We start from the raw sequence: 17,102 nt of genomic DNA, 5'->3' as shown, positions 1-17,102 counted from the left end.
TCGAGAAGGATCGGGGATGGGGGGCAAGCCCCGGCCCCCCGCGCCTCAGGGCCGGGCTGCGAGCGCTGCCGGGCCCGGCCCCGCCGGCCGGCCCGGGGCGGGATGGAGGTAACGGTGGGAGGGGGCGGCAGGGCCCCCCTGTGACAGCCCTTTCTCTCCCCAGCTCCTGCATTTTCCCACCTCCTCGAGTGAATAAATAAGAAACTTGCATCTCGCCCCGTGTCGGCGGAGGCTGGGAGAATCCGGAGGCCGTCCCCGTGCCGCCGGCTGCCCACCTGGAGCGCAGGTGTGAGGATGGGCCTGGCCAAGATGCCCAGCAAGGTACGTTCCCTGTTCCCCGCTGGCCGGGGGGCTCGGGGCTCTCCGGAGCCCAGCGCCGGCTGGGTTGGGTGTGCTCAGGCACCTTGGCAGGTGCTGGGTTGCTTCCTGGCCGTGCAGGATGAGGCTGGAGCCCTGCACGTAGTTTCTTGGCTGATGCAGAACTTTAAAATGGAGGTTTGGGATTAGGGCTGGAAATGTGGATTGTGTACACCATGTGTACAGGGTGTTTCTCTCTCTAAAGCCATTCTAATGCCTGTAGTGAAGAGATGTGGAGGCTCCTCTTGGGAGGATGTGTGTATTTACAGGTGTTACCTGTCCTTGTTTGCAGCAGCATCAAGACATCAAGGCACGACTTGCCTAGAAAAAGAAAGATATACTTTTTTCCTCCTTTTATTATGTGTGTCCTTAAACCCTAGGTTTCCATTTTACAATCCTTTTAATTTGCTGATATAATCTGGCTTTTATATGTATTTATAATATCAAAAGTTTTCCGTGCACTTGTCAGAGGGGTCTTGGTTTTGCAGTGTGAAAACCAAAGGTCTAAACCTGGAGTTTCCTGCTCCCATTTCTGTCCCTGTGGTTTCCCCATGTGTGAGGCAGCCGTGGTGCTTCTGGGTCCGGAGCGGAGCCTGGTGATGGTTTGCTGGTGCTTCTTTAGAAAAGTGACCTCTTGCCTTGCTAATGTTATTACAACATTAAAAATGTGTCCTAAATATTCAGGTACAGGAATTGAGTTATGTGCAGCTGAAAAAAACCTGAAGGGAAGTACTAAAAGGAGGAAAATTTCCCTCTTTTCGTAAATCTACAAGCCAAAGCAGCCTGACTTTAGACCAGTTATTGAGGCTGAATTTAGACCAATTCTCTTATAATGGGAAAATCAAAACTCTTTCCTCAATCCCTTCACACTGACCTTACACAAATCTGCTGTGGTATCTGATCTCTGGCTGGCCAACACAGCAGCAAAGCTCTTGGTCTTTGTACACAAAATAACACGGAGTTGTTTTGGGGGCTTTAAAAAAAGGAATTGAAGCTCCCTGTTGTGGGTTTTGGAGGTTTTTACTAAATATCTTGGAAATCTCTGTTCCTACAGCTGCTGCTGACACTTATAGGAATTAGGAGGTATCTTCTCTGTAGACTGGTCTTTATTTCCAAAGTGCCATATGCTGATGTGTTGGGGTTTGATGTGTGGCTGCGTGGAGCCTGTCACCCAGGTGGGCACTGGGGTGTTGTCAGCCCTGTGAGTGTCCCAGCTAACGAAGGGCACAGTGGGGCAGCTTTCCCTAATGTCTAAATGTCCTGATCCCAAATGCCAGCTCCTTCGTCTCATGCTGCAGCCTGGAAGGGTTGGGAGGAGAAAAACTGGGACAATGTGAGAGCTGCAGCCGTTGTGGGATGGGGAGATGGTGTTGTTTTGGTGTTGTGGCTGGGGAAGCTGCAGGAGGTGCCCCAGCTTTGGGTTTGGGAGGGCACTGCAGGGTTTCTCTGTGGAGCAGGTTGGGGAAGGACACACGGGAGGATAACTGGATCCTTTCTGCTTCCATGAGCCAGCAAGAGCTGAGGGGAAGGAGCAGTGCCTGTGTGTGCTCCGGGGCACAGAGGGGGTGTCCAGCTATCGTGGTGTCCAGCTTTTGCAGCCCTTGGTAGCTCTGCTGAGGGATGTTTGCTTCGGGAGGTGGAGATCCCACTGGACTTTGTTTTTGAAGTGTGTTGAGTGTGCCACAAGTTGAGTTGCTTTACAGCTCTGGCTAGGACCTGTCTGAGGGCTGTTCTCACCAGTATCCCCTACTTGTGCTCAAGCAATTTTCACAGTTCGCAATGTTTTATTTTCATAGAAGACACCAACTCAGTTAAAGCCCTAAAGTTTTATAAAGCTCATCTGGCAACACCTGGAGCTCCTCAGAGGGGTGGGAGGCTTTGGGAGAAGAGGTCCTGCCCAGGGAAACGCAGCCTGTGCTGCTCCAGCTCTGGCTGTGCTGTGGTCACAGAACTGGCTGTGTCTTCTCCTCCCCGTTGTCATTTCCCTGTGGTTGCCTGGGCATTGACTCTCCTGCACTGGACTTGTCATAGGAAGTGTTGTTAATAAGAGCATGTAGAGACAGGACTTTTTCACCTCTGAGCTCTGATTTCTGGTTGTGTTGCTGAGGGTGTGAAGGCAAGTGGATTTGTCTAGGACTGAGGAATCGCCGTGAGGCCCTGACACTCCGGGCTCAGACCTGCAGGCTGGGTTGTTTGTATAGCTTATATATATCTAGCTTTAAACAGAAACATTTTGCATCTTCTGAAGCTTCTGTGGCCACTGACAGTTGAGTTCACTGCTTTTTGTTGGGGTGAGGTTGCAAATGAAAATGCAAAAATTGTGGTTGAATCTGCAGGGAGTCTCATCACTGTATTATTCAGTGCCCATCCACCTTTTCCAGATACAGGATGTTTCCTAAACTGAAATGGCATGTTTTTATGCTCAAAAGGCATAAATATTAACACTTAAAATATTATTTTATGTACAGCTATGTATGTATTTATTGTGTAGAGACGATTAAAGTTCAGAGGCAGGTTCAATCAAAGGTGGTCACACACACCCTTAGAAAAATGATGAAATGTGTTGCCTGTGAATTTCCTGACCCAAAAAACCCAGCTGTAACGACAATGCCATGGTGGGATTTGTTACGCAATCTATTGGATTTTAAGGAGCAACCAGTAGTGTCTTGACTCTGTATCTCCAAATGCTTTTTAAAGGAGGGGAGCATTGCTCAGGCACCTGGTGGGATTCCCCTGCAGAGCCAGGAGTTGGACTCGGTGATCCTTGTGGGTCCCTTCCAGCTCAGGGTATTCTGCGATTGCTTGTGTGGTGCTGGGATTTGAGGCAAGAGGAGGAAATAAACTTGTCTGTGTGCACTGCATAATCCAGGCCAGAATTGTCCGTACTGGAAAGAGGATTCCTCCTTTCCTAATTCTGCAGTTGAGCAGGACAGGTTCTGTTTTTCTCCAAGCCCAGCTCCCTAGGGCAGGTTCTTCTCTGTGACGGTGAACACAGCTGGCAGTGCTGTAGCTTTTTGCCTTTGCAGGCAAATGATGGTATAAAGTCCTTTTTTCTTGGCAGAGCTGCATTCCTGCTGTAGAGGCAGCAGAGCAGTGTGTTAGCTGAGAGAGATCCAGCCCAAAGCTGCCGCCAGAGCAGGGAAGTGCCTTTGCCTGGCAGGAATTTTGAGCGGGTTTGTGGCACCCCGAGTGTGCCGGAGGCAGGTGGAGGCGTGGGCTCTGTCTGCTAAGGGACAGTCAGTGTCACCCTCCTGCAAGTGGCCAAAGTGAAGGTCAAAGGGGTGAAATGGTTTCTGCAGTCCCAAACTAATCCCTTCTTGCTCTTGGCGTGTCCTGTGTGACGGAGTTTGTGAGGAGGGGGAAGGACCTGGTGGGGAGCAGGAGGAACCCTCCGTGCCGGGCTGCAGACACGCTTCCGAAGCTGCAGCCTTGCGACTCCCCGCGACACTGTCCCCAAATCCCGGCCGGCGCCTCGGGGGCAGGGAGAGCCCCGGCCGGAGCCCGTGTTCCGCAGGGACACCCCCGAGCCCGGCTGGGGCGCTGAGGGTTGTCATGGAGCCTTTGGGCAGATTTTCTGGGAATGAAGCTGAGGACGGTGGCAGGAGCAGTGCGAGACGAACCAGCAGGGAGCTCCCGGGGCTGCGGGTGGGGACAGGAGAGCGTGACGTGCTGTTTTGGGGGGGGAAACACTTAAACGGCGAATGTTTGGGGTTTTTTTTTTGTTGTTTTTCCTGGGAGCGGGCTTGCGGTGGAAGAGCGGGCAGTGCTGTGTGAGTGGACGGTAAATGGTTAAAACGGCGGCGTTCCTGCAGGGCTGTCCTGCGTGTCCCCCGGCCGCGCGCGAACTCCAACTCCCGGCGTGCCGCGCGTGCCCCCGCGGGCTCCCCCTGGCGGGCTCCGGCGGGGAGCGCACCCTCCCGCAACGGCGGGGCCGCGGCGGGCGGACAAAAGGCGGCGGGTTCGCCCCTCCCTCTCTTTCCCCGCCCTCTCTCCCTCCCTCCCCGGCGGCGGCGGCGGTGCCGGTGCCCGCCCCTCCCGCACTGCAGCTCCTCCGCGCGGTCGCGGCGGGCGCTCGGCGGGGCCCCCCGGCTGCGGGCGGGCGCGGGCTGCGCTGCGCGGAGCGGCCGCCGGGGGCGCTGCGGCGGCGCCCCCCCGCCCCCCCGCCTCCTCCCCGTCCTCCTCCTCCTTCCCCCCGGTGCATTCTCCGGCTGACGGGAGGGGGAGGGCAGGGAAGGAGCCCGGCCGCCATTTTCGAGCCGCGCCGCCGCCGCGCTCGCCCGGAGCAGGGGGGGACCGGGCGCGCCGACGAGAAGCGCCGCAGCGCCCGCTCCGCCCCGACGCTCCGACCCGGGGGCGGGGGGGCCCCGCTCCCCCCCTCCCCCCCCACCCCCAGCACTGCGGCCGCCGAGGGAGACGGGCGAGCCCATCCCCCGTTCCGCCGGGGCGGGCGGGGGGGGCGCCGGGGGTGGCGGCGCCGCGGCTGCCGCCCCTCGTCCCGGGGGGGCCCGCTCGGTTTGTTTGCGAACTGCGCCCGTTTCGCCGCGGCCGAGCCCGCCCGGACCGCGCTCGCCGCTCGTCACGTGGTAGGTGCCGCTCGCCCCGCGCCCGCCGCCCCGCGCCCGCCGCGCCTCCCCCGCCGCCCCTTTGTTAGAGCCGCCGCGCCCCGCCGGGCCCCGCCGCCGCCGCGCCCCAACTTCTGCGAACCCCCCTTTCCTGCCCTTCCCCTCCCCGGTGCGGCGGAAAGTGCGGGGGTCGCGGCGGGAGAGCCGCCCCGCACCCCCCCGCCCGCCGCCCCCAGTGCTGCGGCTCCCCGGGGCGGGGGGGGCGGCGCGGGCGGGGGGCGGCGGCGCCACTTTAAACCGAAATTCCGTCCCCGGGGGTCCTGCAGGGTCGGGTCGGGGCCTCTCACGTGGCCGCTGCCCCCGGGGAGGGGAAGGGACGGGAAGGAGGAGGGGGGGGTTCCATTCCCTAACCTGGTGGGAAAGGGGGGCTGCGGTGGGGGGGGCACACGCGAAGTTTTAAAAGTAAACAGAAAAAAAAAATTAAATTGCATAACCTCAAATCTTGCAAAACGCGTGGAGGGAGCAGGTCCCGCGGCCCCAAATCCGCCTGGAAAATAGGAGCGGAGCGGTGCCGGTAATCCCGGTGGGCTGTCACCGGCGGGAGCCGTGTCACCGGGTGCTCTCCCTGCTCCCGGGGTGCACAATAGCGTCATTTTCCAGGTGGCTTCGAGCTCCAAAACCGTTTCCCTGTATTTACTTCCCGGACGCATATTTTGTGTTTTATTTATTTCGAACCGGCCCTGCCGATCCAGAATTATTTTCCCCAAAACGAGCTGGAAGAGTCCGGCTATCCTGAAATGCTTTCTGTGATCCCTACGTGTGTTTACTTCCATCACGGGATTAGCATCTTCCAGTGCTTGATTACAGAGAATTTCCATCATTTGGGATATAAATGGGGGTCATGTAGAAGGAAAAATAAAGCAGCTAAATATAGTGGGAACTAACCTTATTTTCTCCCCAAAAATGAGACCCACCTTCTAAAACGAGATGTCCTCTCTCCTCTCCTTAAAATTGTGTGCAGGTGGAGCAGAAGGCAGGCACTCCATAGATTATATTCCCTGTTATGTAAAATGCACTTGAATGACAAACTGTAGTTTTCCATGAAACCGGTCAGGATATGGGAGGAACTGCAGGTTTTTTATTTGTTTTGACTGACCATTATATTTTGAACTGGTTTGGGCCACGGCCGTGTTGGTGGTTACATCATGTCATGTGTTGTGTACAGGGTGCTTTGTGCCTCTAAAAATAAGGTGAGAAAAAAGCCCGTTTCTGCGGGGTGGGAAAGTCGGGAAGGACTCCAGTGTGCGTCTGTCCTGCTGACAAGGGGGGACAAAACCTTCTGGGGGGTGGTGAAGGTGTGACGTGTGGCTCTGTGTGCTGCTGAACCTCTGCCGTGGCTGGCAATCCAGGCATCTGTTTGTGTATAAGCGTTTTCTCTTTAAAACCATATTTGTCCTTTTTATAGCCTTTGTTTTCATGGAGGAACCTCTGATGCTCTTCCCTGCTTTAGCGTATCCTCTTGGATTTCCATTCTGGCACGGGAACAGCGACGCTGCTCAAACTGATTGTATTTTTTTTTTCTTTAATTGAGAAGTCAGCAGCCTTTTAAATCAGCGAAGGGGGCGGTGATGCAGAGTCGGCCTGGGGGCAGTGAAGGAGAGGCTGGGGAAGCCCCGGGTTGTGCTGGGACCAGGCTCGGAGCTCGCTTTCCTCGGCCTTCGCCCGCCCTCGCACACCAGATATGGGCGGCTTGGCTTTTGGCGCGGCAGGGATGGGGATGGTGTTTTTTTTCCTGTCGCCACACTGCCAAGGTAGCACAGCTGTGTGGGGCTTAATGGATTGATATGCTGCAGGAGCAGTTAATTGTGGAACTTGGTTGTGGTACTGTTATAGCTGATTTGTAATGATTTAGCAATGAGGATGACTTGTGTTCTCTCGTCAGAGGTGATAAAGCAGCAGATGACCAGGCAGATGTGGCTGTGGGTTTCTCTTACTCCTTTTTTCCCCTCTTTTGCCTTTTATTTATTTTTTTTTTAATGCTGTATTTCAGTCTCATTTGCTCTTGGAGATCATCTGGTAACCGGAGAGCTGGTGAGATTCTGACATCATGCAAGGCAGGGGTGAAAACTGAGCGGTTCTGTGACCAAAGTCACTTCCTTTTGCCCTGTTTATAACTTGTGTTTTGGTGAAGGCCACTGCCATTATCTAGTGAGCGCCCAGAACAAAGACTGTCTCTGGAGTTCCAGCACTCCACCCTTCCCTGCTTAGGCTCCACTTGCTGCCTGTCCTTAGGAGCCTCAAAAGGCTTTTCCAGGGAGGATGAGACTCAATGGACAGCAAGGTAAAGATGAGGCCTGAGGATTCTTAGGCCCAACCTGAGGGAAAGGGTAGAGCTTGGGGAGTGGGAGAAAGGGCAAGCAGCACATATTTTGATTTATGGGCCTTCCCCCCACCCCCTTCCATATAATTTTCCTCTTCTGGAAAATTGCCTTTTTCTGGGGCCATTTTTCAGAGTAGTTCAGTGCTGTGTCAGCCCATACCCTAACAGCACCTGATTTTGCTTTTTTCTGATTGTTTTTTTACTGGACTATGACAGAAACAGGTGGGCCAACTTAGGCCTAAATAGGAGCTTAATTCCTGGAAGGGTCTCAGGTGGATCACATAATGATGAGACCAGATAGTGAGTAAGTTCTGCACGCCTGCCTCTTCTCACAGTGTTTATCCTTCCATTAAAAAGAGCTCTGAGCCCTGGGCAGTTGCAATGGCAGGTGATCTGAGAAGCACCGTTTCCGTCGCTGCATTTTATAAATACCATGTCCCTGCTCATGACTTCCAGGAATACAATGTCTATCGGGAATGAAAAGCAGCAAAGACTCGGTTTGAAAATCCTTCCCTGTAAACAGGAGTTTGGCTGTGTGTTTGAGGATGCAGTTTTCTGTGACAAATCGTTTAAATTGGAATAAAAGCTTTCTGTTCTTTCTCAGCTGGGCCAGGAGTTGTCATACCCAAATCAGCAAGAGTCTGGGTGATGCAGGACTTGAGTAAACATAATTCCATTAAACCCTGCGCGTGTCCTCATCAGCCTGAGTTCAGAGCTGTGTTTTTGGAAGAGAAGAGTTTGGATAAGGTCTTGTTCAGGTTTTTTAAAGAAAGTTAGAAAATCAGTCTGGATCTCCCCTGCAACGAGGTGCAGCCAGCAGATAACTGCCAGAGTTTGGAGAGTGAGACAAATGGAGAAATGGGATATGTTAATAGTTGGGAAGACTTAATTATGGAGAGCAGGGTTTTGACAGTGCAATATATGAATTTAGTGATGCAACTGTGCTGTTTATCTGATAAAATGAGGGAAAAAGGTAGCAAAATCACATCGCAAGAGGGGAAATGATAGTAGCTCTCAGCCTGAATAGGCCTCGTCCTCATCTGTCCCTGAGTTAATCTCTTGCTGAAAAGTTATTTTTTTCAGATTTAGGGGAAAGAAAAGTTTAACTGAAATACATGTTTCTGTATTGGTAGCTGCTTCAGGCCTCAGAGGCCTCAGCAGAAGGTGGACCTTAAAGATTTCTCATTTTCAGCTCTCAAACGTTGGGAAACATCTCTCTGAAATCTTTATAACTTCCTGTCAAGGTCTGCAGCAGCAGAGGATGTGATGGGAAGGTTACTGTGAAGTTGCTTTGCACTGAATGAGGAAGAGCAAACCCAGCTCAGGCTGTAATTACAGCCCATAAAAAAGAACCTGTGATGTGTGAGTGAACATCACCTTTTATTAAACGAGTTCTTGTCACCATGTTTTCAGTTGCTGCCATGGCAGTCTTGGTGGACTGAGCTCTCTCCTCTGAGATCCTAAAATTAGGAAAAGCTGAGATGTGCAGTCAGCTGAGCACTCGTGTGGCGGGGAACTGAGTTCTGAACTCAGGATAAAGTATTTAAATTTGGCTGCCAGATTGGGCAGGGATCTGGTGATTCGGGACACTTAATTCTGCTCCTCTCTGGACTGTCATTTCCTCTTGAAGACATGTCTGGTTATCCCAAAGCACTCCAAAGGACTGTCTAGTGACAATCAATGCCTTGTTCTAAATATATTAAGTATAAAATACGAAGTATTAAGGTGGTGTCACTTTATGGGGCAGGGGGTGTTAAAAGTTTTGGGAACAGTTACATGCTTTTCAGTGAACGTGGGTATGGCTGCACCTAGTGAATGAGAATGTGTCTTTAAAATTAAAAGGCAATTCTGTTTTTTGTTTAACTTGCTCCCTGAGTCCTGAGTTCAGTTTTTCATATATCCTGGGCAACTTGCCCAGATTATGCGAAAGGAAAACAAAATCTTTCTGATACTGGATGGGGGAGACCTGGATTTCACAATTAAAGCTTTTTTAAATCTTATTTTATTTTTTATTTTTGTTTCTGATAGGCTGCTGCTTTCTGCAGATGTCCCATTATTGTTTTTTGAACCACATTTCTTGTGATTTGACTCTAAACTGCAACTCTGTTCTGAGGAGTAACTTAACAGCAATGGGTATTTTTATCTCCAGCCACTTAATTTTCCAGGTGAAGGCATTCTTGCTTTTAATTATTCACCTTTCCAGATTTTTTTGTGGCAGAATGACAGTTAATCTTGCTTTGTGGCTTCTGTTTTCTTTCTGACATCATATTGATGAAACCTCCTTTACCTCAGATGATGCAATTGATTTGGTTTATTTATATCCGATGAGAATTCACAGGCGTAGGAGAGAATTATTCTTGCAGAAGGAGATCTCAGAGTTGACCAGACCCTGCCACTCATGTGGACCAGGAAGTGGAAACAGCAGCTTTTAGTTTAATCTTGAAGGCTTCTCTTTGGAAACAAATAAAAGTGGAGCTCAGTAATTTGGGATGTTCTTACTATTAAAATTCTTATTTTTCCCAGGGAGATTAGGTGCAAGTCTGTAGTTTTAACGGATGTGGAACATACTTGTGTGTGTATTGTGAAAATCTAGGGTTCTCGTGTGTGTTCTTAACCTTTTCTAAATGAATACTAAAAAAGAAAAGCCTGTTTCCCAAATGTGGGTCACTGCAAGCACACAGTCTGCACGTGATAACTGGCTTATCAATAAGGTGATCGTCCTGTACTTGCCTGTCACGTTTCCTTAATTAAAGCTTTGAGAGTTGCTTCTCATGTAAATCCCTTTCTAAATTGGTAAACACCTGTCTTACAACTATAAAATGTTGAAAGGTGATAACAAAAGGCACATAGAGGATCTGCTATTCACAATAGCTGTAACTTTGGTAGGTGGACATGGTGGATGTGGAAAATATTTGTAGTGTTCAGGGAGTTGTTGTGTGTTACCTGCTGAGGTTAGAAGCACAGATGATGTGTTTTACTTGCAAAATGAAGTGTAGAAGGATTTTATGTTAGCAAGTTTGGGGTTTTTTTTGTGTGCTTTGTTTTGGTTTTTTGACTGAAACATATTTGTAACCACACGAATTCAAGAGTTGGCTGCACTGTTGATTTGTAGTGGGGGAGGAGAGGGGAAGTGGGAATTGGTATAATACTCACTTCCTTCAGGGTAACTTTGCTTTTATTGCTTCTCACAGCACCTTTGCTTACGTCAGGAAATGGGTGTTGGGGAGGTCCAAACGTTGGCTTGAAGGGGTTTCAGGGTGCAGTAGTGCAGGAGTTTGGGATAACGTCAGGGATTTAAACTGTAATCCAGGGAACATAAATACATGAGGAAGATGTACGTGTGACCCAGCAGTGCAGGGAGGGATGGAGGGCAGAGGTGGTGGAGCCAGGTGGATGCATTGGTGGCCACGGTGGGATTGGTGTCTGGGAGGAGAGCAGCTGGTGGGAGAGCACCGACAGCCCTTCTAGAGGGAAACTGGAGTGACTTCAGACAGGTACCTCCTGTGTCCAGTGCTCGGAGCTCCCCTAATCTTCCCACAAGCCTCACTGGAAGTGCAGTGCCTGGTTTCTACCCGAGAAACTCTTTCCACAGAGAATTCTGAGAGCCAAAACTTCCTGTGTTCGTTTTGGGCTTATTTTCTGAGGAATTGCACAAAATCATGTGCTTGGAAACCCAGTTCTCCTTTCGAGGTCTGATTGTAAAACTGGATTTTAGAAGCAGAGGGTGTTGAATAAGTCAGCACGCTGGGGGATTGTTTTCAGGGGTGTCATGACCTGAGGGCTGCTCTGGGGTATAGTGTGACTGGGTGTGTTCTCCTGCCTCCTCTGCCTTCCCATTGCTGCCTCGTCTTTATTCCCACTCTACCCTCTGCTCTGTGTTCAAAAGGTTTGAGTGTTGGTGTAGCTGATGGGGAGTTGTGGGTGAAGCTCACTGAGGAGCCCTGGTGCCTCTGCTGCCTCGGTGGCCTCCCATGCACTCCTGGGGACCGAGGGAAGATGGGCGAGTTACGGTTACCCTGGTTTTACCTGCTTGCTGCAGCCTTTCATCTTTGCTCTGTTAATTACTGCTAACTGCTCTGGCAGTGCTCTACTTCTGAAGGGAAAATGAAGATCGTTCATTCACTATTAGCTTCAGACACACTGTAAACACCATGTTGGCCTTCCAGAAGCAGCTCCTTTTGGATCTTCCCAAGTGAAGTCCAGCCAGAAGGGTTGTGCCTCAGTTCCTGGGCTGTGGTGGTGGGACTGGAGCAGTGTCCAGTTACTCTGGCAGTTTTCTACCAGTAGGACTTGTGCTGGAGGAGAAGCCTCTTGGTCCCATCTGTGTCACATTGAGTGCTGGGAATTGTAGACCCTTGGCAGGGAAACAGTGTGAAAAGGAACCTGTGGGTGCTAACATGGATCTGCTGATATTGATGGGTGACAGCAGTTTGGGTAGAACTTGCCAGTGTGGTTTGGGTCCCAGGAGCAGGCAAAAGATTGGGGGTAATTCTTGGAGTTATTGTCAGACCTAACAGAACAGTCTAAAAGTTCCTCAGGCTGTGTGAATGACCTTCCCATTCTATGACCTTTCTTTGTTCTCCTTCCTCAGAGATGCCTTAACACCTTCTCTCCTCCAGTTCCCTGTTAGGAAGAAATTCCTGATAAGTGTAATACAGTTTTAATAATAACGAGACTTATAAACAAGGGGAGGGAACATGCTTACAAATGCTCCTTAATGTTTTTTCCAGAGGTTGCTCATAAAAGTAGAAATCTAATTCAGTGTTAGAGAAGCCAGTGCTGTCCAGCATGCAGCGTTTATATGGACTTAAAACAAAAAGAAATAGACGCAATAACTTTTGGAGGTCATCTTTAAGCTACTAGAACAAAGCCTTATTCTTAGGGGAGGCTTTCCAGGCTTCCAAAATATTTTAAATGCTGTCTGCCCGACGAAAAGTGGAGCCAAGGAGGTTTGCAGTAGCTTAGCAGAAGGATTTTCTGGTTTTTAGTGAGTTTGCTAACATGGAGGAAAAGGCAGTGTTAAAGTTTTGCTTCCGTTTTCTACTTGTGTTAATTTAAGTTGATGACCTAAAAATTTACTCTAAAACTCTTCAGCCTGGGCAAACTGACTGGCTGCAGTGCAAATATGTTCATGAAGAGTTATTTAGCACCAAGTGGAGGATTTTCTGCTCCTTTTGAAGCTGGGTGTTTTCAAAGCCGCTGTCAATGTCTCGTGGTAACTGTGGTGGAGAGCCCTGACCCAGAGTTCCCTCTAGTAGGAAAACCCACACATTTCTGCAGAACTGGGAGCCTGTTAGGGACAGTCATTCCCCGTGTGTGTCTCTAGTGAAGGTCTTGGAAGGAGGCCGGAGTGGAGGAAGTCTTTATTCTGACAGTCTTCCTCCATTCTCTCCCAAGGGTGTTTTAGCTGCAAGTGGAAAGTTCCCTGCAAGTTCCTTTTTTTTCTTTCTTCCCTGAATAGGCATGTTCAGTTTTTATTTATGGACCCAAATGCTGACTAAAAGCCATTTTCAGTGAGCGTGGCCAAAACTTCTAGGTATGCAGATCCTTTTTTAGTGAGGACAAGGTGTAGGTGATTGCAAAATACCATAAGTTGTGTGATGAGGGGACTTGGGAAGCCTGAACTCACCTCCAGCATCTCAGTATTTCTTGTTGCAACAGCTTTTTTTAAGTCGGTTCCTCCTCCTGCTGTGTCACCTAACTGGGTTTTATGGAGAGTGAGTTAGGAAGACTGTTAGCAAGGTGCTGTACCTGGTTTGGGACAACCCTTGGGATCAATCCATGCTGGAGCATGAACAGATGGAGAGCAGCCCTGGGGAGAAGGACTGGTGGGAGAGAGGCTGGACATGACAAATCCCAGAAAACCCCCATGCCCTGGGCTGGTCCCCTAGCATGGGCAGCAGGAGAATCCCAAACCATTTTGGGATTCTGAGACTGGGGGAAAGTTGTGTTTTGGACCTGGTGAGGGGCTGGCCAGTTGACCAATGTATATACTCCCTGGAAACCACACAGAGCAAATAATTATGAGCCTTCCTTTCATGGGAATATGTCTTTGTTTCTCTAACTCATCTCTGGCTTTTCACAGAAAATTCAGGTTTTAGTACTTAGATGGGCTGAATGAGCCCAGAAACAAAACTGGCTGTGAGATTTTCCTTGTTAAACATATTAAAACTTTAGATAGTCCTCGCTTTTCCTGTAAAGTGGTGTATTAATTTGGTCATTGGGGTGTGCTAATGAACAGCTCTAACAAGCTTATGCAAATTTATGTGAAATTAGAGGATTGGCGTATCAGGCAAGAGATCAGGGCAACTTTTTATTATTAAGTTGACATTGAAATATCTTATGAAGATGCTAAATAACTTAAGCGGTAAAAGGGAAATCAAGTAACTGTTTCACTAGCAGCACAGCCTGTGCTGTGTGTTGTTTGAATGCAATTAAAAAAGGCATTTAAAAACACTGACACTTTTAGTGGTTAGGGAGGTGGGTGGGAAAAGGTTGCAGTGTAGAGAAATGAAGGGTCTTAAGTTATTTCTCTTAACTTGCTTGCTCTAGTTGAGTTAAACCGAGGCTTGCTCTGACAGTCAGTGTAGAACTGCTCTCTGTGTGTGTGGGTTAATTTTTATCCATGCTCTTGAAAGAGAAATGGGAATTGCTAACACTGGAAATCACCTGGCTCATTCGGAAATGTACTTCTGGGAAAGTAGGTTTCATATACACCAGGGAAGTGACTTTCTTGCAATCCAAGTTTCAGGGAAGCAGTGGGGTTTCTTCAGCCACTGGGAATTTAAGCATATGGAGATTTGTTCCCCTCAAGCCTTGTCTGTGTTACATGTTATAGTCAAATTTGTCATTTTTAACACTCCTGAGCTGGCAGTAGCAGCACTGAAAGCTATTTCATAGGAGTAGCTCAGGGATTTTAATGATGAAGTTGGTGAGCTGCTGGCATTGAGGAATAGGAACATCCAGGGCTGGAGCTTTCCTGGAGGCCTGGAAGGGTTCTGGTGTGCTCATGGATAAACCGAAAGATGGGAATAGCAGTTACAGACATGCATTAACTTTGGGAGATCCTGAGGACCGGGTTGTGCTTTCCTGCTTCTCTGCCCAGCTGCCTGGTGCCCGCCTGGCTGCCCTGATCGCGGCTGGGGCTCCCAGGGGGAGGAGGCTTCGCTCAGCGTGGCGATTGCGCAAGCGTGGCATCATCTGAGTCTCGCTGCCGTTGTCCAAAGTGTTTGATTTATCTCCTCCAAGTGCAGTGCCTGACTGTCTTTTCCCTTCTGTGTGCAGGCTGCCCTCGGGAGCGGCAGTGGGAGGCAGTGGAGCTGGCCTCGGCAGCGGGAGAGGCTGGACTTCCCGTGTCTCTGTGCTGAATGGCTGCGATGGCGCCCGCTCTCACTGACGCAGCAGCTGAAGCTCACCACATCCGATTCAAGCTGGCTCCCCCGTCCTCCACCTTGTCGCCTGGCAGTGCCGAGAGCAACGGCAACGCCAACAACATCCTCCTGGCTGCCAACGGCACCAAAAGGAAAGCCATTGCTCCGGAGGATCCCAGTCTAGATTTCCGAAACAGCCCTACAAAGGAAGAGCTGGGCAAGCTGCAGCCACTAGTGGCCTCTTATCTCTGCTCGGATGTAACATCTGTCTCTTCAAAAGAGCCACTGAAGCTGCAAGGAGTCTTCAACAAGCAGACAGTCCTTAAATCTCACTCTCTCTTATCTCAGTCCTTCTTGAAAACAAGTGATCTGTTGGGGAGGCAACCAGTGTTGGAATTCACTCTGGAGAATCTAAAAACAATGAGTACTAATAGCCAGCCACCTCTCCCACAAGCGCCTGTGAATGGCTTGGCCAAGAAATTGGCCAAAAGTACCAATTCAGACCATGAAAACTCTAGCTCTCTGAATGGTGGGAAGTGTGCTCCTTCTTCTGCTGCCCTCCAGACTGTTGACTGTAACACAGGAGGTTCTGAATTAGGGGACTTGAAGACCGGGTTGACCAATTGCACTCTTCCACATAGAAGCCTTGATGCAGAGCACGCACCTCCCTTTAGCAATAATAGCACTGCAAATAAATCTTCCCTTAATTCCACAGAGCAGCAGTGGGTGCTCGAGGGCGGCAGTGGGGAGACACGGGTGCCCGGCGCCGCGAGTCGCTCCGACTTCGGGAGCAGTAAGTTGGAGGAGCAGAAACCACCTGTGCTGTCTGGTCACCACAGCACTCTGGACTCCGAGATGAGGACGAGGGCCCTGCTGCGCCGGCAGGCAGACATTGAGAGCAGAGCCCGGCGGCTGCAGAAGCGCTTGCAGGTGGTGCAGGCGAAGCAGGTGGAGAGACACATCCAGCAGCAGTTGGGTGGCTTCTTGGAGAAAACGCTGAGCAAGCTTCCAGCTTTGGACCCCCTGAGGCATCGGAGCCAGCTGATGTTGACCAGAAAAGCAGAAGCAGCCTTGAGGAAAGCTGCAAGTGAGACAGTTACTTCAGAAGGCCTCAGCAACTTCCTGAAGAGTGATTCGATATCGGAGGAATTGGAGAGATTCACGGCCAGTGGCATGGCCAACTTGAGATCCAGTGAGCAGGCGTTTGACTCTGATGTCACTGACAGCAGCTCTGGGGGAGAGTCGGACGTTGAAGAAGAGGAACTGACCAAAGCAGACCCAGAACAACCCCACGTACCACTGTAAGTAGCACTCGCTTGTTTCCTTCTGGTGGTAGGAAGTAAGGTAGAACGTGGCAGATAGAAATACAGGTTTTGTAGGAATGCTAAATTTTGGATGGTCTTAGATCAAAGAATTGTTAAAACTAGTGTGGTGTGATTTTCAGCACGTGCAGCACTGAAGATAAAATTCTTCATGCATACTGGAAATAGTCTTTGCTGTTTGTGGAGCAGCAAGTCCTGGAAGCATTGGCTGGCTAGAGTGGTGTGAGCTGCAGACACAAACCTGGAATATCATTAACAGTTCTCTTCAGGATGCTTTGGTCCTGTCTCCTGAAATGAAATGTTTATTGTTTTACAATGGAAATACTAGCTGTAAACGTATTGTGTAAAGTAAGGCCAGTCTGAGTCTGTGTAGCTGACAGCATATTTGTGATTGGGAAATTTTGTTTGTTAAATGAACTGCCTGGAAAAAAATACTCTGAAAGGATTTGGTTCAAATGCCAGTGGAAGTGTGAGGTGAGTGTGTTCTCTTCTTGAATCTGGGAAATTATTGCTGGGAATTTCCTTCTTGTCTGTGAATTGCATTAAATGATGACAACAGCTTCATAATGATGATGTTAACTGGATGCTGTTTGCATAATTATTAAGTGTCAGTTTCTGTGTGGAGGAGAGAGATCCTTCTGAAGGCAAAAGGTCTTGAGACAGGTCAGGGAAGAAGGGAAATTTTTCTTCCAAACCCAGAATTTTCCCTGGGAGTGCATACCACAGTATTTTGCACAAATCTCTTAAAAGGCTATATTCTGTGTCTAGTCTGTGAAATCTTGCTTGCATCAGTAGATGATCTCTTCCACCCTGATGGACCTATTGAACTGAGACCTCAGTCTGTGAAGTATCGCTACGCTCAACAAAAAGCTCCCTGCAGCAGGCACAGGGGTCCTGGCTGGAATGCCATGACTTTCCCATCCAGGCTGGAAATAGTCACCCGGACTTTTGCATTCCTGAGCTGTCCTGGGATTGTTCAAATCTCTCTGGAGAAATAACTGAATGGATTTGGATGCCTGTTGACCATCGTGTGTTAGTGGCTGATCAAGGGCTGTGTGGCACACATTCTACTGAGGTGTGTAGATGTGAGTAGTGGGCACTTGGTAACTTC

The 17,102-nt window shown here is 49.9% G+C and overlaps 1 protein-coding gene across 4 annotated transcripts in view; it reads left to right on the top strand.

Moving 5' to 3' along the window:
* KANSL1 (KAT8 regulatory NSL complex subunit 1) overlaps positions 1 to 17,102 on the top strand; it is a 74,351-nt gene that overhangs the window by 373 nt on the left and 56,876 nt on the right. For 3 of the 4 annotated variants that reach the window (XM_085039939.1, XM_085039938.1, XM_085039934.1), the window contains exons 1-2: positions 4,554 to 4,940; positions 14,584 to 15,970. In XM_085039939.1, the coding sequence (XP_084896065.1) occupies positions 14,667 to 15,970 (1,304 nt within the window). In that variant the 5' untranslated portion in view covers positions 4,554 to 4,940; positions 14,584 to 14,666. Of the gene's footprint in view, positions 1 to 163; positions 322 to 4,553; positions 4,941 to 14,583; positions 15,971 to 17,102 lie in introns of those variants that run through there. The other variant, XM_085039935.1, reaches the window with a different exon arrangement.

The sequence above is a fragment of the Lichenostomus cassidix genome, chromosome 27 (assembly GCF_008360975.1).
Source record: "Lichenostomus cassidix isolate B80296 chromosome 27, HeHo_3.0, whole genome shotgun sequence".
Classification (NCBI taxonomy): domain Eukaryota; kingdom Metazoa; phylum Chordata; class Aves; order Passeriformes; family Meliphagidae; genus Lichenostomus; species Lichenostomus cassidix.
The sequence above is the reverse complement of the archived record's forward strand: the minus strand, read 5'-3'. Positions and strand labels throughout refer to the sequence as shown.